General features: G+C 34.9%; 1 protein-coding gene across 5 annotated transcripts in view; it reads right to left on the bottom strand.

The window, feature by feature from the left end:
• Positions 1-23,994, bottom strand: part of ZNF638 (zinc finger protein 638) — a 137,659-nt gene that overhangs the window by 45,298 nt on the left and 68,367 nt on the right. For all 5 annotated transcript variants that reach the window (XM_054586831.1, XM_054586828.1, XM_054586830.1 and 2 more), the window contains exons 2-5: positions 11,710-13,225; positions 7,237-7,298; positions 2,393-2,431; positions 481-773 (exon numbers count right to left, since the gene is read on the bottom strand). In XM_054586831.1, coding sequence (XP_054442806.1) covers positions 481-773; positions 2,393-2,431; positions 7,237-7,298; positions 11,710-13,225 — 1,910 coding nt within the window. The remainder of the gene's footprint in view (positions 1-480; positions 774-2,392; positions 2,432-7,236; positions 7,299-11,709; positions 13,226-23,994) is intronic.

Below are 23,994 nucleotides of genomic sequence, written 5' to 3'. Positions count from 1 at the left end.
CATATATAATATATAATAGAGCTATTTCTGGGAAGGTCATTAAGCCAATTAACACTCAGGTTGAAAATATAAATAATTCCAAAAAGCTTTAAATTAATTCACAGAAGACAAATCTATAATCAATTATTAAGGCAAACTACAATGTTGGTATATCCTTGATTTTTAAAATGAATGCTGGGTGGCTATATATAGTCTTGCACATTTCTTCTGATAGTTAATAAAGGGAAGAAAAATAAACTAGGTTGGGCTGTGGGTCAGATTTCATATAGCAATTCTAAGATATAAAATAGACTTTTGTTTCTTAAAAAGTTTAAAAAGAGGTGAGGTGAATAGCTCAAATGTCAACTTTTGTTAAATCTTGATAGTAGTAGATAAGTCACCATTTCAAGCTTATTAAAAATATACAAATATAAAAATTCAAACAAAATAACCTAAAAATTTAGTCAAAATAAGTAGATTTATTCACGACTGTAAGTGTACCTGATGATCTCACTGATCTCCTTGATATCCTTTCAGGGCTAACTGATCGATAGCATTTTGGGCTTCCTCTAAATGGATTTCTCATTCGATATGGTGAACGGGACCTGGATCTATATCTAGGAATGAAACGATGGCAAATTCTTGGACTTCGACTTCTTGGTCTATATATATAACGTGTTGGGCTTCGAGATCGACGAAATCGGTGACTTGAGCTTGATCTCCTAGAATGTCTAGGACTGGGGGAATGAGAACGTCTTCTTGGCGTTTCATTTTCTTTTCTATTGCCTTCATTTCTACAAAGTACAAAAGAGACACATGAGATTCAGCAATTTAGTATAAATTTAAGCTATTTAAATGACAGAAGTACCGTCTTAAAAGCAGACTATTAACAATTCCGAACTTTGATACCATGTATGTATTAAAAATAAATCTTTGTTTGTTGTGATGTAATTCAGCCTTGAGAGAAAGAAGAAATCATTAGAATAGATGATCAGCCCTTCTTAACTGCTTGGATCCCTGTTTTTCTAATTCACAGAAGAACATCATCATCAATTTCCTGTTTTTTTCCTCTGCCACTATTATAGCCAAATATGTTTTGAAAGTATTAAGTCATATAAAGAATTTATATGCTAAGTGAAATAAGCAAGGGGGCGAAAGACAAATACCATATGATCTTACGTATAAGCAGAACCTAACCAACAAACCAAAGATGTAAGGAATGTAAGATCAGCAACCCTGAAAGAAAAAAGAAACCAACAGAGAAAAGAGGGAAGGAGGGAAGGGTGGGTGGGAGAAAAGGAAGGGAAGGGGCAAGTCAAGGAACATATAGCAAGGACTCATGGACAAAGCTAAAGTGGGAAAAGACTGAAGCAGCAGGACAGGGGAAAGGGTGGGGGGGGCGCGGAGCCAAATGTATTTGAAAAAATAAATAAAAAAAATTTTAAAAAAAGAATTTATAAAATAATTTACCATATTTTGCTGTGTATAAAGTGCTCCCATGTATAATGCGCACCCACGTTTTCGGCTCAAATTTTCAGGAAAAAAAATCTTTCATTTTAATTTTTTAATTCAATTATTTACTTATTTATATTTACAAACAAAATCAATTATCATATCCCAGGGTATTATTTTGCATACAGATATCATTATTGCTTTCTAGAGTTATACTTTTAATGCATAAGCATAAATAAAAGAATTAAAAACATTTATATAGATACAGAATTATGATGTGTATCCTTATTTTTTCCTCAAAAATTTGGGCTAAAACGTACACATTACACATGGCAAAATACAGTATGTTAAAAATGCTTTTCAACATTTTTTTCCCTAAAAGAGTATGCCATCTACAAATATTTCTTTGACCTGATGTACTTGCATATAGGCATATTAAGTAGGAACCTCCTGAGGGATACAAAGCTTAATTAAACTATTCCCAGCCCTGGCTGGTGTGGCTTAGTTGGTTGGAGCATCAGCCCCTACACCAGGAGGTCGGGAGTTTGATTCCTGTTCAGGACACATGCCTGAGTTGCAGGTCCAATCCCCAGTCAGGGTGCATAGGGGAGGCAGCCAATCGATGTTTCTCACATTGATGTTTCTCTCTCTTTAAAAATCAGTAACATTAAAAAAAAAAATCCATTTCCAGCCTTCAAAGCATTTATAATCTAAGATTCCACAAGTATAAAATAATAAAAGTATATATTATTTTGAGGACAGACTAAAAAAGCAGAAGTTCACAGAGAACTATAATATTTAAGCTAGAGCAACTGAAGAAAACATTCATGGAGGTTTTGCATTTGCCCACTGTTTAAAAGTTTTCAAAACAGGACTCAATTCAAAACAATGTCTTTAAGAAAAATGTACCTCCTTACTTTTAAAAAGAAAATCGATTTTCAACACCTAAAAAAATAATTACCTTCTTGATGGGAGGATCTCAGGATTCCAATCAGGATATCTATTATGAGAATAAACAATATTAATTAACAGTTAAAAAAATGGCAACAGCCAACAAAACAACAGCCATCCAGTATAAATGAATTAAAATTATACCTAATTTTTTGTCAGGTTGGCAAAACTGTATTTTTTGGTATGCTGCCGAATTTTAGTAATTAGTTTATGTGTGCCATGAGATGAAAAAGGTTGAAAATCCTGGTCTAACTCAATAAAGTATTATGCTAGTAGGGATTTCAGGGAAAAGAAACAGATTCCCCATACTTGAAAGACTTCAAAATTTTTTAAGCAAAACAAAGAGTACACATAAAAGGTACAGAAGAGGTACAAGATACAAGCTCAGGTAGGGGTTAAAAGAGAGAAGATACTTCATGTATTTTGCAGAACTTCAGGGGACACTGTTCTACAGAATACAACACGAATGGTGCCCCTTATATTGTACCAGGTGGTCCTCAGAGAGATACATTTCATGGAAGGAATCAGGAGAGAATTCACAGAAAATTCTGCTTTTCAGGTGGCCCTTAAAAAGGTCTATTGATAGGCATGGATCAGACCACACAGAAAAGGACTGGAGGTAAAACATGTCTCCATGAAACCACTCTAGCTGAAGTATGAACATGATGAAAAGGAATTATGAGCGGGGGAAACCTGGAAAGGTATCTCAGAGACAAACTGTGAAGGTCCTTGAAATCAGGTAAAGAGGTTGCACATAAATAAAAGACAATGTGAGACAAATAGACTTCTGAAGAGATGATAGGAATGTTTTCAGAATAATCAGAAATATCTGGAATTAGGGGAAAAGATGAGTCTTGAGATATTTAGAAATCAGGCATGTAGAAGCCATAACTATAGTACTAAAAGTGAAAGACTAACACAAAATGGGAGTTTATAGAAAAAAAGAGAGCTGAGGATAGAATCTCAGGCACACCAACACTTAAGAGTACAACAGACAAATATAATCCAAAGAAAGATATTTAGGGGTCATCACAGAAAAGAATATAAGAGGAACAGTAACACTGTAGAAGCCGAAGGGAAAAAAAGGACATCTTCATCCTTAACTTTCCTAGACAATCTGGAATCTAATTGGAAATGATTATTAAATTAAACCATTAGAAACCACCGATATTCAGGAATTTTAGTAACCAAGAGAGCCAGGTAGAAAATGGAAGCAGGAGACTCTTTCAGCAGTCACTTTGCAGGAAAATAAAGTTAGGTCAAAACCTTAGTAAATACAAAGTGGTTTTTATTTATTGCTATTTGTCTCAGACACTGTTAGCAGGTTAACTTGACAGCAATTCTCAACTCCTTTTTCCCTTGCCTGCCTCTACTACAAAGGCTAACAAAACTAGGTATTTGCCTCGCCAGCCTCCTTAGAAGACAGTCAGTGATACATTCTAACCAATGAGATATAGATACAAAACCACTGTCAGACTTTTGAGAAAGCTTTTGCTCCCCTCTTCTTGCTTTGAGGTGACAAACTATGAAGACCAAACAAACAAAACAAATTAACTTTAATGCAATGTGCCTATCACCTAGCATCAACAATTGTCAAAACATGGACAATTTTTTTTCATCTACTCCTACACTTTTTAAAACTTTTGTTACTCTGTACCATCTAAGATGACCAATTTCTAATTTTATGGTTTTATGGTATAGTGTTTTAATGCAACACCTTAGGAATCAAATAAAGCTGGATCTAAGTGTAAGTCCTGCCATTTAATAGCTGTGTATCTGAAAGCCAGTTACTTAACATGAGTAAGCCTTGCTTTTTTGCATGTACAATCCTCAAAATATAGCTGGTTGTCAAGACATGCAAGTTACTGAATTTCCAGAGTTTTCCAGTTTATGTTTTCACAGGAGCTTGAGGGCTACTATTCAAGAGTTGGTAATAATGTTTGGCTCTTCATTAGGTTGACTTCCAGAATGCATGTTCTTGTCGCTGCCCAGAGCAGAAAGATAACGCATATATTCGATTCTGCAAGCTTGGACTGTCTATAAATTGTCTAACTCGTTTAAAATGTGTTTCAGAAGCATGATACTCCTTACATATGCTGCATAATATAATGGCTAAGAACAAGGACCTAAACAATTAATATTATCTGTGTCCCAACGTGATGCAACAAGCATATATATCACCTATAAAGTTGTGACAAAAATGTTCAACCTGAATCAGACAGAAATTGTACAGAACGTAATACATTCTACAAGACAATTTTATTGGATGTTTCAAAAGAAGTCAACATCATGAAAAAATATCCTCCTCAAAAATAAAGGCCATCGGGTGGACTGTTCTAGATTAAGAGGCTGGAATACTCAATTCTTGACTGAAACCTGGATTAGCAGTGTGGATGGGGAGAGGAGTAGGCTGGAGTTATAAGAGGCATTTGGGAAACAGGTGGAAGACACATTAAACTGAGGAGTGAATTATCACAATGTTTGCAATTTATTTCCAAATAGTTCAAAAATGTATATATAAAGATATAAAATATATGTGGCAAATACTAATAATTGGTGAGTATAGGCGAAGAATATATGTTTACTATCTTTTCAACTTTTTTGCACCTTAGAAATTTTTCAGAATAAAATGTTGGGGGGTGGGGGACGGGCAAAGATCCATGACATTAGTTGTGCAAATTACTTGTTGTGTGATAGTATGAAATCTGCCTTCTCTGTGCCTCAGTTTCCTCACTGGTAAAATCATAATCATTATACATATATCACACAGGGTTGCTTTGTAAATAAATTATATAAAGCACTTGGAATAATGCTCAGCACTCAATAAGCATACAGTTATTATTTATTATTTTTAATATTAAAACTTGGATATACTGTATCTTTTCTCAAGTTAACCAACAAGTCTTGTGTCCAGAAAGATCCAACAAAGAAAAAGAGAATAAAGAGGTAATAAACCTTAAGAAATGAAGAACCCAAATATACATTAATAGGAGAATGACTAAACAGATTAAAGGTATAAAAACACAATGGATCACAAAGCAGCTTAAAAAAACATAGAACAGGGACTGGCATGTACTGTTTGGCCATGGAAGGATCCTCACCTAATCGAATCTAGTTTACCTGCCAAATTTGCTCCCCTTCCCCCAGTGGAGAGAAAGCCATGAAGGAATTATTCAAAAACATACAACCTGAAAAAAGGTAGAACTGTAGGATAGAGTATTAAAAAGTGGCAGGCATGGGAAGCACACACTTTAAAATATGTGCATTAAAAAAATAGGCTTATCTAGTTCTACAGAAAAGGCTTTCACAGATATTCATGCCATTTGCTGTAGTAAGTTAATGACAGTTCCTGTAACTATAATCCTCTTACGAGTGCTAATGCCTACCTACAGCAAGTAACTCACTCCTACCTAAATCCCTAAGTAAATAACTCATTCCTCCCTAAATTTCTCAAATTTAAAAAAATCAGACACCCCACCGGGTATCTGTGGGAAAATTTGTGGCTTAGAGATTTTCCATTAACAGTGGCAGTAGGCCTATCCAATTTAGGTAACAATTTTCTCTATATGGTAACCTATGTTTCTCAGCACAGCATCTATATAAGGAAGCAACTCCAATCTCTATTCTTAGTCTATATGATTCAGGTAGGGCCTGAAGAGGTACATGACAACAAATGAGGTAGAATATCCTATTCCCACAATCATTATAATTGGTTTAGAGATGACAACTAACCCAAAAAGAGTCAAACCAAGGATTTCTGCAGCAGTTATGAGGAAAGAGGTGCTTGCTTCTTTTTCACTCCTGAAATGGCTACTATACAGATCATTTAAGTCCAGAACTACGGGTTCATTTTGCTCTGTGGAGAAAAGTGTGCCTGAGATCTCATGAGATCAAAAAGCAAAAGAGAATCAAAAAAACAAAATATTTCTCACACTGTGATTTTTGTTGAGCATCGAATTCAGCTGTTCTGAAACTAGAACCACTCTTTAAGCTTCCCAGTTAAATAAGCTAATAAATTCTCTTACCTTAAAAACTACTTTGAGTTAGGTTTATAACTTACAACAGTGTCCTACATAACTGCAAACAATTTTGGTGATATTTTCATAAGGAACAAAATAAAGCCCTGTCTGAGTAGCTCAATAGGTTAGAGCAATGACCTGATACACCAAGGCTGTGGGTTCGATCCCCAGTAAAGGCACGTAAAAGAATCAACCAATGAATGCATAAATAAGTGAAACAACAAATTGATGTTTCTCTCTTCCCCCACCTCCTTTTTTCTCTCCCTTCCTCTCTCTCTCTAAAAATCATTAAAAAAAACAAACAACAAAATAAATAAACCAAAACAGCTGTAACAGTTCCATTTGCCCAAGAACAGGATACTATAAACCTACTGACCAGGAACTTGACATCCAACTATATCAACATGTTTAAAATGATGCTAGGGTAAACACAATTTTGTGTTACTCCAAGGGACAAGAGAATACTGTTAAAATCATGCTTTTCACCTGCATAGGTACCCTGTCTTAAAGAAGGAAAAGGTGGAAGAATTAAAGAACCAATCTGAAGAACCAGCACATCTAGCTTGTACATCTACTATGTAAGGTTTATTCTGAAAATAGGTTCTAAGTCAAAGGAGAGCTTTAGACCTGAAATGAAATACTGGTGTTTGGGCTGGGTAGTTTTTAGTTATGTAGCATCTTTTTTTTGGGGGGGGGGGGGGAAGGCAGGGGAGGGCGTGAGACAGGAGAAGGTACTTTTTCTAAAGTGCCACACTGAAGATATTAAACACTGATACCTGAGTATGGACTATTTTATAAATTTTGCTACTTATAAAAATGAAAAAATTGTTCTTACTGTTGACGTAACTGTCGGCAGCTCTCAATATGAGTAGATGTATTTTGATGCTGAATCCAATCCTATTGTAAAAGGAGAAAAGTGATGAAGTTAGAATAGTTCTCATGTTGAATTAATGAATTATGAAATTAGGCTTTTTAAGTTGACATTTCCCCAAAATTAAAAAAACCTAGTCACAGATAGCATGTGGCTACTCAATAAAATTTTTTACAAACAAAAATAAAGGCCTCCAAACAAAGGCACTTAATACCATACCTCACTGATGCCATTTTAAATCACTTTAGCATAAAAAGCACTTAAGAAAACGATACCTTTGTATATTCATTTTGAAATCAAATACATATTTAAACTTGGAAAAAATAAAACCACGGATGAGAAATAACTCATCTCATATAAAAATAACACACCAGGGAACACCAAAAACTCTATAAATAAAATGGTATCTCAAATGGCATCTTTAAAGTTTAGGATTTCAGTGATTTTTACCTGTAAAATTCCAGCTAATAACATTAACAATAAAAAAAAAATCCTACCTCATAGGCCAGTGCCATTCCAAACTATATTGGCAAAGGATAAGATTAGTAAAAATAGGAAAAGCTGTTGATAAAATCTAATTTATTTTTAAGATTTAAGGGAAAGTAACACCATTTCCGAGACACTACATCCCTTCATATAGTGCTTTACAATGAACAAAATGCTGTCTTATACATTATTTCATATACAAATCTGTTCTAAAATTACACAATGTACCCATAAATAGTTCAAGGATATATCTGATTTAAAAAAAAAAAAAAAAAAGGCAAAACAGTTTTCAAAGATACAGTCCCCCAAGTGAAACAGTTGAAAGCAACCTGTATATTATTAGTCAGTGTTTTATTGTTTCTCCAGCATTTGGATAGGCAGAAAACTTACTAAACAGTTCTGTATTTTAAAACTTTCCTTGAGAAAAATACTACTCATTTCCATTTCAAAACGCTTTATCTTGTCATTGCTAAAGACGAACTAGAAATTTCCACTTAAAAGCACAGTTGACATTATGGAACCTGCCTTGTCAAAAACTATCTGAAAATAAGTGAAAGCTACTCGTAATACTCAGCAATGGGTTATGAAAAACTCTAACCAGGGGTGTCCAACCTTTTAGTGTCTCTGGGCCAACTGGAAGAGGTGTCTTGGGCCGTACGTTAAATACACAAACACTAATGAAAACTGATGAGGAAAAAAAAGGATTTAAGTAAATTTACAATTTTGTGTTCGGTCACATTCATAGCCATACTGGGCTGCATGCAGCCTGCAGGATGCTGGTTGGACACCCCTGCCAGCTAAACTATTTCATTAAGCCATGGAACCAATTATGGATTGCAAAAAAGAAGTGTTTGCTCAGCGATACAAACAGAAAGCTAGTAGAGATTGGCAATTATCAAGTCTCTAGTCCTCCTAAACCCAGTAACTGAACACTGTTTACATGAAACAGACACACTGACAGGTAGTGGATTGGGCATGATTTATTTGGACCATAAAGAGTTTTATTTAAGTTGCCAACATTTATAAATCCAGAGATTTTACCCCCAAATCCATATTTCCAGCTTTTCTTGAAAAACTATAAAGATGTAATTCTGGACATGTATTCTATATAGCAACTATCAGCTGATGCTGATAGCTGTGTTATCTAATTAAGGCATACCCTCTCCAGTTCTATACACACACACATATACACACAAGCCCACTCTCTGTCTTTTAATAGGTCTACTTCACTTGCTTTAAGCTCAGTAAATATATTTATGCCACCCCAGTTTTGAGACTCTCTAGAAACAGTATGAAAATTAAAAAGATCCCAAAGCAGTACTGCCTCTCCAGAGAAAAAGTGGTAATTACCTAACTAAGCAGATGATGCAAGGACTACAGAGTTGTCAGGGCCCAGAATCAAACTGTGAAAATATCTAACCATATCGGAGTTCACTCTTTATCCTCCAACTACCTCAAAAAATCTTATGTCAGTCAGTGCTTTTTCAAACTGAATTATTTCAGCCAGAAAGACAGCTTTTAAACCAAGCGCAGCCTTCTGAAACAAAGACATAAAACACATAACTTCTAAACCCAGGAGAGCTCCTCCTCTAACATCCAAATCCCGAATTAGAAATAAGAATACACTTTAATTCTATAGTTGCATTTTTCAGGCTACATTTTTAGACTCCAGAGGTGGGGATAATATTGTCAGATGTTACTTAGCAAGAAAAAAATTTGCAATTGGTAATTTACACTTATTTGCCAAATAGATATATGACCACTTAGAAGGCAACAAAATGTACCACAGACAAGAGAGGTAGTTTGTATCATGTAAGTCCATGTTCATAAATCCCTACCATTTAGTAATCTGGTAGCAAAGCACTCACTGGTTAGCTCTTGTGCTGTTCTCTTACAAGGTGTTTGTTTTAAATGGCAATCGATCTCTATGAACTCTAATGATCCCTTCTCATTCCCACTCACCCTGCACACGTCAACTACATCTATCTCCCTAAAATATACTTTTTACATGTTACATCACCTATCAAGACCTTTAATTAGCTTCCCAATGCTCCTTAAGTCTAAACTTCTTAGGCTAACTTTTAAAGGTCCTTTGTATTTGTATTTGTATTTGTAGCTCACATCTGAAATGTTAATTCCTCCTATTCCTGAGAATGCTGAGCCCATTCTCATCAGTCAATACCCACATTCAACCTACTCCATGAAGTCTTCACTCCCAAATCATTCAAGTCCAGAAAGACTTAGTGCAGTTAGTCACCATCACTCAATTAGTCTTACCTAACTAGACAAGTTTCTTGATGTCAGAGTATATTTATACTTCTTTTTAATTACATACTGCTAAATTCATAATAGGTGTTGGTAAACTGATAATGCTGGCCTGAATTAATATAACCCTAAAATGAAGGTAAATATATGAAATCTCTCTCTCCTACAGCATACCCAAATAAGTTAAATACAATCATCAAACCTTTGGTTGCTCTCTATTTTTTTAATTCCTTGGGTGTATAATTAGGAGACAATAAGACTCTCTAAACTGTTTAGGAACATCTAAATTTTGTATGTCCTTCATTTCTGCCCTAGGCACTTATAAAACTAGTAATCAGTAAATACCAATTGAATAAATGTATACTTTTTCTATTCTACAGAATAAAAATTAAAACTTTTAACTTCTGTATTTAAGGTATTTTTCTTGGATTTATTATGACTAACTGAAAGTTCAAAATAAATGAAATACATAAAGCTTAATACTAAATTCAGAACTTAGGCCAGGGCTACTTACAGATTATAGCTAAGAACTATAAATTACTCTGAGATTTTTCAACACTTTCATATCCCCTTTGACAGGGTAAGGCAACTATTATTTTATTAGAACTCAGTGAATCCGGCCAAAATGAGGTAATATACTGCTTTCTTTTGCTGGAGTTAACCTTAACACAAAAGCATCAGCATTAGGTATCAGATTCTTGTTGGCTGAAACCTGATGAGTGGGTAATAGAAAGACAATAAAAAGGGCAGCACTGGAAGGAGAAAAAACAAGAGAATTAATAGCTGCAAGTTTTGAAGCCTATTCAAAGTATACAACCAATGTTATGGCCTTGAATCAAAGCTTGTTCCCAGGAGAAGGACATTTCTTTCCGACCATTTATGATATAAATCTACAAATCACACCAGTAAATGGAAGAAAAATGGTTCCCAAACACATCTAAGTAAATAAAACATACTTGGAAATTCCTATGCAAATCCACCAATGATTACTATCAAACTATGTTCTACATTACTCCTCAGCACCTCTGTAAAATATTTCCTTTTAATTGTACTAACCATTAAGATACACAAGCCTTCTTTAATTTTCCTCTAAACTTCTATCATTTTACACTCTATTTGCTGAGCCCACAGGTGGTCCCCAAATAACTCTTTTGATTCGATTTTGCTATGATTAAGTTATTTTAGGAAACATCTTCCCATGAAACACTAAAAATCCTAGTCTGGACAGAGTGAGAAAATATTTAAATTGACATTAACTATCTTTAGCCCAATATAGGTAGATACATGCAAGGCTACAATATACTATCTCTTCAAAGTGTATAATACAATTATTTTATTCCAACTTTTTCTTTGTATTCTCTTATTTAAAGTGACTTATGTGACTTTGTCTTATAAGTATACAGTTTATATTATATATTTTATGTTGCATAAATTTCTGAGATAACTAATCAAAAGTTTAAAATAAATGGACGAACCATGTAGTGCGCCCAGTCACAGGAATACAGAAAGCCTAACACTCAATTCAGTACTTAGGTTGTAATCTAAGATTACAACTAAGCGTTGATGTTGCAATCAAAATTAACTTCTGCCATTTTCTTAATGCTTAGTTAACACCAGCATACACGAGAATTCAGAGGACACTTGGGCGCTGAGTATGATTATACAGTGATGTTGAAAAACACTCACCTTCAAATGACTACATTCTACGTTACACAGAGAACACAAATGTGGAAATATTCTTGGAGATGCTGCATAATAATCATTCATCATAGAAGGAGTTGGAAGTCTTTTCATCTTCTGGGCATCAGTATGTGAAAACTTTGGTAGCCAGGATGCTTTCACAATCCCAAAGGGAGACTGAATAGGAATGTCATCCTCTGGCTGGTAAGTCTTTTTACTTCCTCCTGATCCATGTACATTAGATGAATTAATCACAGGCTCACGTGGAATCCGCTCTTGATGGCTTACAGCTGACACTAGTTCCGATGAAAAAGGTTGCTGGCTCATTGATGGAGGAATCAGAGACCGACTCATTGTCTGGTTAACTGGTTGACTAATGGACTGGCTGACAGATTTTATAGGTTCAAGGACTGACTGTCTTCCTGAAATGTGTAAGCCTGACATCTTGGTGCCACTCTCAACTGAGAAAAAGGACTGATTACTGGAGGACTCACTTGGGAAGTCCATCTGTCGAAACACATCTTCAACAGGAAACATAGAATTACATATAACATTTGGTGCGGGAACAGACGCAGAAATGCTCTGCTGTGATCGAAATTCATTCTTGACCTCATCCGTTGGAATTTCAGGATCATAAATACGTACTTCAAGTGGATCTTCTGTGTAGCCGTATTTGCTTGCATGCCCATAATCAATCACATTACTTGAAACTGCCTCGCTAACAAGTGTTTCCTTATTTCTGCTCTGAGAAGGTAAATTAGGTAATCGGCGCCCCATTTTTCGCATTCTTATATCCCTCAAAATTAATGGCATATTTTCAGGAGTTAGCTGTTCGTCAGGATAGCGACTGAGTTCTTCTAAATCTTCATTAGATAATCCAAAGCTTGCTAAGATACTCGAGGCACTCTCTTTTGTATAGCGGCTCTGCACTTTAGGACTCTGCTCTGCAACCTGTGTTACAGAATTCTGTTTCACTCCCACTGATGCAGGCATCTGAGGCTCATCATCCCACCGGCTACCATGAGGCTTCCCCTTCTTTTGTTGTGCTTCATGAAAATCCAATTTTTCTTTGGTCAATCGTGGATCAGTTCGGTGTTGAGTTACCTGAACATTCATTCTCTGTGGTCCCATGTTCTGATAAGTTTCATGGCCAGCAAATCTGTGTGGAATTCCACGGGCTCTCCCTGCTGGGTAAAATCTTGGAAGACCCATAGGTCCAGGCCTCATAAATGGTCCTGGAGGCCTCATCCCAGAAGGGTTAGGTGCTCGTGGCCTCTGAAGTGGAAAGTTTCCTCGAGGATTAAACCTGGGTCTCGACATGGCTATTTTCAAGAAAGCCTGATTTAATAAAGTATAAGGTGGTGTTGAACTATGTGAGGCAACGGCATTCAGCTGCTGCAGCGCCAACTGAGTCTTAATCTGAGCAAAGTGCAAAGGAGATGGGCCCAAAAGAAGTGGGTTTGCAATGCCCAGGTTCAAGGAATTCACAAGTGGTGCGAAATTTTCCAAGAATAACACAAAGCTGAAAGTTAAAACACAAATATTAGATCATTTTAACTCAAACTACTTCATGAAGTGGGTTCTACAGCCAGTGTAAAACATTTTGAAACAAAGCCATGAAAACATTCTGCATTTCATACACTTAGAGTAAGTGCTTACAAGGATTTTAAACTTTCCCCAAAACTTCTTTTCTTTCCCGAATCCAGAACACAAACCCCAAACCTCAAGCCAGAGTTCATGTACACTGTGTTGCACTGGGTGCTGTCCTAGGTGCTGAGCAATATTTACAACTTCTAAATAATCTTGAAAAATTGGGGATTATTTCATGCTTTAATACTGGAAAAAAAGATGAAGGCATTAAAAATACTTAGAAATGCGCACACACTTAATATTTGTTATCAGATGTACAAGCAATGAAAGTAGGAACTGTAAGCCAAAAATTTTATGACACCCATTTCTCCAAGACACAGGTTCCTTGGAATTACATATAATAAATTCCATATAGTAATTCAACTATGCTTACGGGTCTGCTGTTAGACAATTGTTTCTTTTAAAATGAACATTTATCACCAATAGCTTGACTACAGAGTCTGACGAAAGAGTGTACAGTAGCATGGAATTGATTATAACATACAAAAAAAAAAAACAAACAAACCCAGTTACTATTCTCTTGGATTCCTTCCAAAGTAAGAGTATAGACAAAAACAGTGGTGGGCAAAAGTAGGTTTAGCGTTGTATGTGAAAGTTTGTTCTTTTACAATTATTAGTTATTGTATTATTTATTCATACTACAATGACAAACCTACTTTTGCCCACCTCTGTGTATATGGATAACAATAATTAACTTTATAGAGTGCTGAATATGTACTTTACCTAGATTGAGTCATTTCTCACAACAACCCCTAAGATATATACAGTTTTACAAGGAGGATACTAAGGCACAGAGAAGTAAAGTAACTTACATATACAATTAGTGACCAGGACTAGATTTTCACTTCAGTTAATTTGGCCCCATAATCCATGCTCTTAATTACTAACAGATGTGAGCAAAAATGTCTTGCAGTTCCCCAGCACTGTATTAGTTAAAACTGGCTGCTGCCCAGCCTGTCAGAATACAGCACAACTCGTTCCAACCCACTTCTCAGAGAAACAGTACTTTGGCTATCATTCAGGACCAAGGTCAGCAGTCACAGAACTTACCTTCCCTTAGTAAAACACACACACACACACACACACCCACCTACACCCACCCACACCCACCCACCACAGACCATGCCTATGCTTTCTATGAATTTCCTACTTTTGCATTCAATAGAAATGCAGGGTGGGAAACATGAGGTCTTCAGTCATTTATGCTTACTATGAAAACCCACACTATGAATCCTATTTGATGACAATCACTTTCTAGTTCAAACTACAATTTCATCTACAACTTTACTATACTTTCTTCTTTATATACAATGTTAATGAAATGGTGATTTTGCTGAGGAATGGGCTTTATCTGACAACACTCCCCTAACTATCTTGCAGGGTGCCATATTTAATCTTTATAGAAGGAAATTTTTGCCACATCACTCTCTGCTCAAAATTCAAAGAGAATCTCCTTTCCTTTACTTACTAGTATTATGTTTAATGTACAACTAATCTAGCCAACCTCTACCCTTTTAATTTCACCAAAGACTTATTCCAGCTAGGCCTTTGCTCCTATTTCTCTTTTCCTACCTCCTTTCATCTCTTCCAATCAAAACACATGAACAAAACTTTGCCCACAACCTGATTTGATTTTACTCATCCTTCAAGATCAGCCTCCATTAAAACTTTCTTGACCACCAAGGCCTAGAGTGAGTCTTCCAACAAACTGTCATGTTTATTGCTTATATCATTTTGGGAATTGTACCTTTTACTATCTTACTTTTCTGTTCATATGTGCAGTCTTTTTCAATAATCTAGCGTCAACTGAAAGCATATTCATTGTTGCTTTATCTCCCAAGGATACAACTCTACTCCTTACTCAAAATACCCTCAAATACTTGTTAAGCTATTTGAATGATCATATTCAAAGTCCTCATAATTGACAGAGATTATTAATTTTCAAATTAGAATAAAACACAAAAATACAATAAAAATTATACAGGCTTCTAATTCACCAGATACAAGCAGCAGACACAAGCTTACTGAACAATGATATCCAAATTCTCTGTAAATAATGTTCATTTATAACAAACTCCAGGTCCTTTCAAACGGTCATAAATCATGTGAAACTGTACCTACCTTCTACAAAATAAAAATACTTCCAAGAACAACGTTGTCTTTACACAGTCCTTAAAAACAATCACTGTTTACGCAAGCAGTTTGTCATCTACACTCTTTCTGCACTATTTTCCTTCATTGGTAAAGACTCCTCCCACAATTTCAAAAGCACAATCTCTTCCAAAGACTGTTTCTCCCCCATAATAAACCAAAAAGGAACAGATTTCAATCAGTCATCTAATTATCATTTGGAATTGTGAACAAGTATCATAGACGTATCTACATTTTAAGGCCTTTAAAGGCAAAAAACGCACGTCCTGGTGTGCCTAGCACTGTCTCACATGATGTAAGTACACATTTATACTTTGGAAGACAGCAGCCCTTCACATACTCTATTCTGCAGAAACTAAAATTTGAAATGCATTGATGTGCTACCCTCATTTTTTTATCTTCACCCAGAGACATGATTATTAATTACAGAGAAAGGGGAAAGGAGGAAGAAAGATGGAGAGAAACATCAACTGGGTGCCCGTCATACGCGTTCTGACCAGGGACCAAACCCACAACCTAGGCAACATGTCCTGAATTCGGGAATGGAACAACATTTCACTCCGCAGGACAATACCCAACAAAGCCACAGCAGCCAGGGTTCAGCTACCCTTCTTAGAGGGGCACAATTACTATTGCATACTAAAGGCTCTGAAGTGTCTTGTAGTTTAATAAAACCCTTTTTCATTTTGCACCTCCCAAGTTTGAGTTTTCCTTCATCTACATACCCAGGAGTGGTATTTGAAATATTTAGTGATTGTTAAGGCACAAGCAAGGAAAACCAACAGTAATTTGTGCTTGACAGTGTGTAAGCATGGTCCTGAACCCCTTCTTCCTCCTTTCCCCTTAAGTTTTTAGCTGCTGTGCACAAGAGCAGGGGAAGGAGAAGCCCATCTTTGGAGCAACAGGGCAAAATTATTTCAATATTTTAATACCTGGCATATCTATATCACTGAATAGCAGTCCTGAAAAGACACCAGTGTTTCACACAACAGCCTAAAATATAAATGAAGAGAAGAATTAAAAGGGCTTTCCCTAGCTAAAGAATTTCAACTGCTAATAAGCAGAGGTTTGGCTTGTTTGTATTTTGTAGGAGCCTTAAAAATAAAATCACACTCGACTTCCTACATCATTAGTCCACTGTGAAATCTAATATAATGAGGACAAAGTTAAGAGCCCTAGCTCTCCCAAGGAGATCTCTTTCCCCTCTCTCAGTAACACAAGTTAGAGGCCTGTTTAGCCATAGTTATTTATTAAGCATTCTGATTCCAGAACCTGCTAGCTAGAGATAAGGAAGTTTCTCTCTTAGCCAGCAAATCCTGGAAAATCCATCACTGAAAGTGACATTTGCTTATAATAGGTCTCCTCCACCAACCTCCTTTCTGAGAACAAGTTTCTTTATTCCTCCTGTGCTTTAAGCCAACACTTCTTCTAACCTTTATCCCAAGACTCCTTCCTCATTTCAGACTTTTAAGTCTGGCATATTTTATTTCCTTTTAGTTTGTATTTAGTAACATTTTCATAAATAACCCACTGATATAGAATCATCAAACACTTTATGCTACCATATCTTTTCTAATCCTGGTAGAAAAAGATTGACAATGTAGTTAGTGCATCAAAGCACCAATAAAAGAGAAGTTATGATAAGTTGCTTTACTATATATGCGTTCAGTTGCCTACATTTCTGTTCTCAGTACAATGATGTGAATTTTAAATTAGATGCACGAAACACAATGTTGGGCATTGGCAGGAACTGACAAATTCATTTTTGAAACTAATAAAAAGTCTGCCTACAATCTGTATCCCAAATAATGTACTTTCAATGGTTAAAAAATTTAAAAATCTTGTATTTTCTTTGTGAATGAAGTTTAAGTATAGTCATATTTCACTTGCATAATTTTTAAAGTGTAAGCACATTTTTAATCAATTAGGTCAGTTATTGTTTAATCTTCTCTTAGAGCTATCATTCATACTCACTCCAAATAAAATGTTTTAATTAAAGAGATGTTTGCATTTTTATTTCAAGCTTTCTTTTTATAAAGCATTATAAACTTCACTTTGCAATTATATAATTCTGAAGCCTAATCTCTTCAAATCCAATTTAAGGATGGGCAAGCCCCACACCATCAGCATCCTTTTGTCACTTTTTTCTTCCCTTTCTCATGTTTAAACTTCAGCCCTATGATGTTCCAGAGTAAAACTATGCAAATGCTAACACCTGACAGAACCACAAGAACTTAAGGCTTTCTCAATCAATCCATGGGAATAAAATTCCAAAATCAACTACCAGATCATTCAGGATATCTTTTAAAAATGAAAAAAAGAGAAAAAAAAAAAGAGAGAAACTGTCTTCTTAACAAGAAATATATCAGAGTAATTTAAAATCCAACTGTTAGTCATCCATTAAAAAACAACTGACATTGTTGTTCTAGGTTGAGAAATAGCAAGGTTAATAGGCCAGAACAAATCCCTTCCTTCACAGAGCTAACACTTCAGTTTTTAAGATGGGGCTAATATATCATGAGAACTAAAGAAACTAAAATGATAAAATACAGTTAAAAACCTGGGAGTTTCCCTTTTCACACCTCTGCAATGAAGGTTTGTGGAGACTGGCAACTGATTGAATAAACCATGGTATATTCATATTTTGCAGATGGGAAAAAAGGAATGTTATTATACATCCCTGTTAGGATAGACCCTCAGGATAAGAACTAGTGGGTTAAAGAACCCTTCAAGTTATTTTTCTTTTTCATATTAGCGTACGGACAAGAACTAAAATAAAATGCTGGGTAAAGACGAAATGCCCATACAATAGCATTACCTTTGTAGAGATGTAAACAGTATTACTTTACCTACATCTAAAGTCAAGTTGATTTCCAACTCCAAAATGGGAAATGTAAGAGTCCTAGGTATTCCAAATCTGCTATTAGCAGTAAAGAAACCCAAGGGGTTTTATACCAACAATGGCATTTACTAATCTGGCAATAATTTTAAAATACTGTTAATATCACAGAATTTATACAATCAAGGTTAACAAGTGATAGCCAGATACTCAGAACAAATGCTTGATACAGTAAATATAATCATTATTATCCAGAACGATTAAATATGCCATTTTCTGAATAACTGAGTATCCTAATAGCTATTTAAAAAAAAAAAATCAATCCTTTACACTTCAATTTAAATGTTCTTAAAACAAATTCTTCATAATAATGTGCTTCAACAAGGAATTTTGAGTTTTTCACTTTTCTTATTTTTCCAGCCAAGCAATATACAACTCCCACTGCCTTAGGGGAAAATATAGCTTAATTAAAAAAAAATCAACGGAGGTTCTAAACTTAAAAAAACAACTTTTTAAACACAGAGCGCAGTCCACAGTATTGACAGGCTTTTAATGGCTAGGGCTGGGAACCACACAGAAAATAGGAAAACTATTTCTAGGTTAGAAAGGAGCTTCAGAATTTGGAGACAGAAGACAAGTTGTAAATGCTGAAACCAGGATGGGGAACAATACTCCAGAAAACTGTTTTGTCTTGTTCGGGAGTGGGGAGTAAATTCAAACTGAGAGAATCTATCATCCTTTTTTTTAAAAGGTCTATAACCCCAAAAGATTAACAAGTCCTGTTTAGGGGTTTCAGAATCTAGGACTTCAAGGCCTAAATTTAGGTGGTTGTGACAACGTTTCCCTATGCACTTCTCTCCCCATATCCAATTTTTAGCCACAGGGTCTCCTACTCTGCCACATACCTGTCGCTTTTTGTTGCTACTATCACTTCTGTAAATCTCATCTTTGTTTTTTGTTGTGGTTTTGATTTTTTCAACAGAGAGGAGCATTCAAGAGGCAATTCAGTAGTTTAGAAAACACTGAAAATTTCTTTAGAAATGTTCAAATACTGCATGCTATTGGGGGATGGATGGGGTAAGGAGGATATATATTCACTTGCTATGGTCAGTAAGTTCTCAGGGGCTGTTTCTTTACCACCAAAGATTTCTTTCCCCTTCTTTTTCATTTTAATGGAAACAGATAAATGCAGAATCATTCACTCAATTTATTAAACATTTTTTGAGAGTTTAACTATAACACTCATGTTAGTCCCTGGAGTTTTAAAGCCAAATAAAACATGATTCCTAAAGCCAAAGTGCAAGCAACCTAACAAGAAAAACAAAGTAAACCAACTGCAGTACAGTATGTCAGTATTAGTACAAGGTTTAAGTATCAGGAAAGAACTTATTTCTGGAAGCGGTAATAAATGTTTTAGTTGAGTTTTGTAGGATGAATAACTTCCAGTTTTGAGGAAACTGGAAGAAGTGAGATTTCAGATAACAAAGTCTAACTAAACATGTATTTGTCAACTTTTAGAAAATTTAGAATAGCCTGGGTTAAAGCCCCTGAATTGAATACTGTAATGAGACAGCTGTGTGGGAGTGACTTTAAAAATTATAAACAAGTAAACGTTAACTGCATATTTCTGACAAAGCTACAAATTCTGGTCCAAGACAAAAAACAAAAAAACAACAACAAAAAAAAAACAAACAAAAACAAACACCAAACATAGCTTCAGTTAAAACACTAAAATATTTAATAACCTCAGGGAGTATTTAATAAAGTCATCTATGAACACAAAAAATATTTCATAAAAACCTGTATCTTATGCCAATTATTAGCTAGTTTGTACTGACTTTTTAATTTTCTCTATAAATTATCAAATTTCAAACTTCTGCTCTCTATACCAATTCCCTCGGTCAACAAGGTTCTAATAATTTTATTCTCCATTTCTAACTAATCATAAAATTGTATATATTCCTGTATATATCTCTAATATGCTCTTTTCTTTTCCAGCACCATGACCACCTTATGACAAGCCCTCATCATCACTCTACACCACAGCTAGCCTCCATCCCAATTCAGTCACTAGCTGATTAATACCCTATAAACGCTTTTTTAGTGCCACTCCCCTACATAAAAATCTTCACTATTTTACTGCTGCCTGTAAGATAGTATCCAAACTCATCCTGGCATTCAGGATTATAACCTGATCCCAATCTACCTTTTACACCTTGTTAGCTAGTAACACTTTAAACCTTCTGCTACAGCCAAATCGGTCTGTTTGCTATCTCCAGACCACTTCCAACACATTCTTGCTTCCATACTTCATTCGTACTCCACTAGCTAGAATACTGTTACCTCTCAGAATTAAAACCATTCAAGATTTTTTCTAAATATCACTCCAGAAGAATCTCTTTGATGACTTCCTAAGACACACATTAAGCTATTAATCTAACAGAGATCAATAAATGCAGTTAAGTAACAGATGCAAGGTTTCAAATTCATTTCTAAACTAGTAATGTTTACCAACTAAGAATGGTTTGAAACCTACCAGATTCACCATTTACTACCGAGATTTTGAACACGCTACTCCATCTCCTAAACATTAGTTTTCCCATCTGTAAAGTGGGGAAAATATCATTCTCTCTGGATTACTATTATTAAGAACTAAGTTAATATAAAATAACAGGTTTAATCTGAGGAGGGTAGTAAGAGAAGCAATCCAAAAAGCCAGATGCTTTTTATAAAACAGTGTTTTGAAGCATTAATTCCTAATAATGTAAAGGTTTTTAGAAAAAAAAAAAAAAGGCTCAAAATTCAAAGAGATCAGAAAAAAACAAGCTCCCCATACTGCACAATAGTATGCTCCAGTCTAAAGTTACCTTTTTCCCTTGGCTATTATAATCTGAAAACCTAGTTATCCATGCAGATTTGCTAAGAAGCTGGTGTAAAAAATCAAATGTTATAGACTCAAATACTTAACAAGTAAAATGATGAATTTGACCTTTTCTTTTAAATAATCTAGAAAAAAACGGTGTGTGTCTGAGTGGGGGATAGGGGGTAGCTGGTGGGTAAGAAAACTGAATGAAGCAGGACTGGCAAACATTTGCTGTGAAAACTGTGTGACAGTTTTCATAAGGATTTATTACCTTTCCTTTCTACTTTCTTTTTTAAATGTCTGAACATTTCCAAAATAAAAAGCTAAAGTGCTAAATATTCAGTATAATATTATTAATAGATAACAAAAAAAAAAGGGGAGTATAAAATCAACACAACTTCATACTTCTCAATCTAACATCACACCAACGTCTAAAAAAAAGCCAAAATCATCTAACTCGTTATGATTAACAAGCAAATGTATTTAAAAAAATGCAGATTTAAGTTGAAAATCTTATCTTAATTCATTATTCCCTACACCGGTCCTTCCCACCTCACTTAACTGATTTATCAGTTATTAAACACTTTCATATTCTACTTTTTCTGTTTCATTATACCTTTCTGGTGAACAAAACTAATTTGTGAAACAAAGTAAAATTAAGCAAAACAAGCAAAGCATTTTTGATAAGAAATCTCTGATTAAAAATTAGGTTATACCACACCCAAGAAAATAAACCTCTGTCTTTTGAGAATGATAGGGGTATAACCTAAAAACAATGTGATTAGAAAACAGAAACCAGTAAGACAAAGGTAAATTTGGCATTAACACCTGGAAAACAAATGGACAAATAAAGACCCATTCACTATAAAGCCTTTTTCATTTAACTCCAGAAGCTCTGGCCATAAAGAGGTTCATTTAGCTAGAGTAATTTATATGGATGGCCAATTTATGAAATCATTAAACTTGGAAAAATCTGAGTTGATATCTGAGTTCTTAACTATTACCTCCTTTGAATGTAATTAAATAGTATTAACCCTTTAAAATAAATTTTTATTTCCTGATGATATAAGTAACGTTTATTATAGAAAATAATAAAAAGTAGCAATTGAAATCCTTACCAATAAAGCCATCACTTTACAGTGAACAAATATTTTGGTATTTCTTCTAGTTTTGTGTACATGCATGCATGTATAGATGGTAAGGGAAGGAGGGTACAACAAACTTATTGTATGAAATTAAAACTATTTGCTTTTTCAATCAACATTATATTTTCCTGTATTTAATATTTTTCAAAAACAGGACATTTAATAGTCACAAGACACTGTGAACTCATGAAGAAAAGTTACGATTTTGACAAGTAACAGTTAAAAACTCTTTTATATATCCTTTTAATAACATACCACTCTGAAATAAGAACTATTCAATAAAATGTCAACCATAAAATTTTTTCCCAAAGCACCTAGTAGAAACTGAGTTGCTAAGGCAGACAAGAAATAAAAGGCTTGATGGACTAAAAAGATACCACCATTAGGTGCTAAGAGGTATTTCTGAGATACACAATCACAAACTGTCTGTTATTTTGATGCAGTTTTTCAGGGGAAAAAAAGGAAACTTTAATTTCTTTTGATATTGGAAAAGAAATCTGAAATCTAAAAGTGTCACCAGCCAGGTCATAATACCTCCATTAGATTCACAAAAAGAATTATATCAAACCCCGCACTTGAACTTTATAGCACTTAATGGTTTACAAAGCACTTTAATATTCATTATCTCCTTTGAGCCTCCCAAGCCTGTGAGCAAGGGAATTGCAGTTTACAAATTAATTAAGGCCTTGGAACCAAATGCTAAGATCACAACTAGAACCGTAACTCTCGGTGTTCTTTCCATGCTATATTCTAGATATATGAAATTTAAGTTTATTTTATGGTTTTGTTTTTCTAATTGTAAAAAAGTAATATATGTTCATGACCATCACCACCCCAAAAGAAAGAAACACCACCCTCATGGCAAACAGAAAAGAATAAAAACAGCTTTGTATAATCTAACCACAAAGGAAAAAACTACCTTTTAACATTACTTTTCTAGGTATATTCCCTCCTTTGGTACTGCCTTGTTAGTGACTGTCTCAAAATATGGAACTCAATGTTCACACCTAAAAACACAGGTATTACGCTAGCTGATTAATAATACAAGAGTGAATACATATCATTTGTACTTCCCTTAGTTTAACCGGCACTCAATATGCTAATTTCTTTCAGAATATGGGTAGATCCACTCAGCCATCTCTTTTCTACCATTAGTTTTATAACCTCAGATCTCACAAAAGGTATACAAGTCATAATTCTGAAGGTACCATAAGTGTGGATACAGAGTACTGCGCTTGTACGTTGAACTACCAAAGTGTGGTACCTCAAAGAAATTGTGAAACAATAAGCAGACAATTAGAAACATTAATTGGTAACATGAAGGATATTGCAAACTTCGATGCTATCTGGAAGGATTAATAAACATGGTTTCTGATTAGGAAAAAAAGGGAAGATCAGCTTGCTGACGACAGGAACAAATCACCATGAGAACCATGCATTAATAACCCCAGAGTAATGATTTAACAATTACTATTTCCAGGAAAACGATTTTATGATAAACAGGATATATGAGTATAATCAGAGGTGCTTTTTATACTTTAGGATCGTGTCTAACACATACACAGTGGTATTCATAGTAACATAACATTGTATTCATAGTAAACAGTGCCCCAGAGATGTGCACTGGTGGTCCTGCTTACTTG

Source organism: Pteronotus mesoamericanus, unplaced genomic scaffold, assembly GCF_021234165.1.
Source record: "Pteronotus mesoamericanus isolate MK-2021 breed Mesoamerican mustached bat unplaced genomic scaffold, CSHL_Meso_final contig_98, whole genome shotgun sequence".
Taxonomy (NCBI): Eukaryota; Metazoa; Chordata; class Mammalia; order Chiroptera; family Mormoopidae; genus Pteronotus; species Pteronotus mesoamericanus.
Note: the sequence above shows the minus strand (reverse complement) of the source record. Positions and strands in the feature narration are given on the sequence as shown.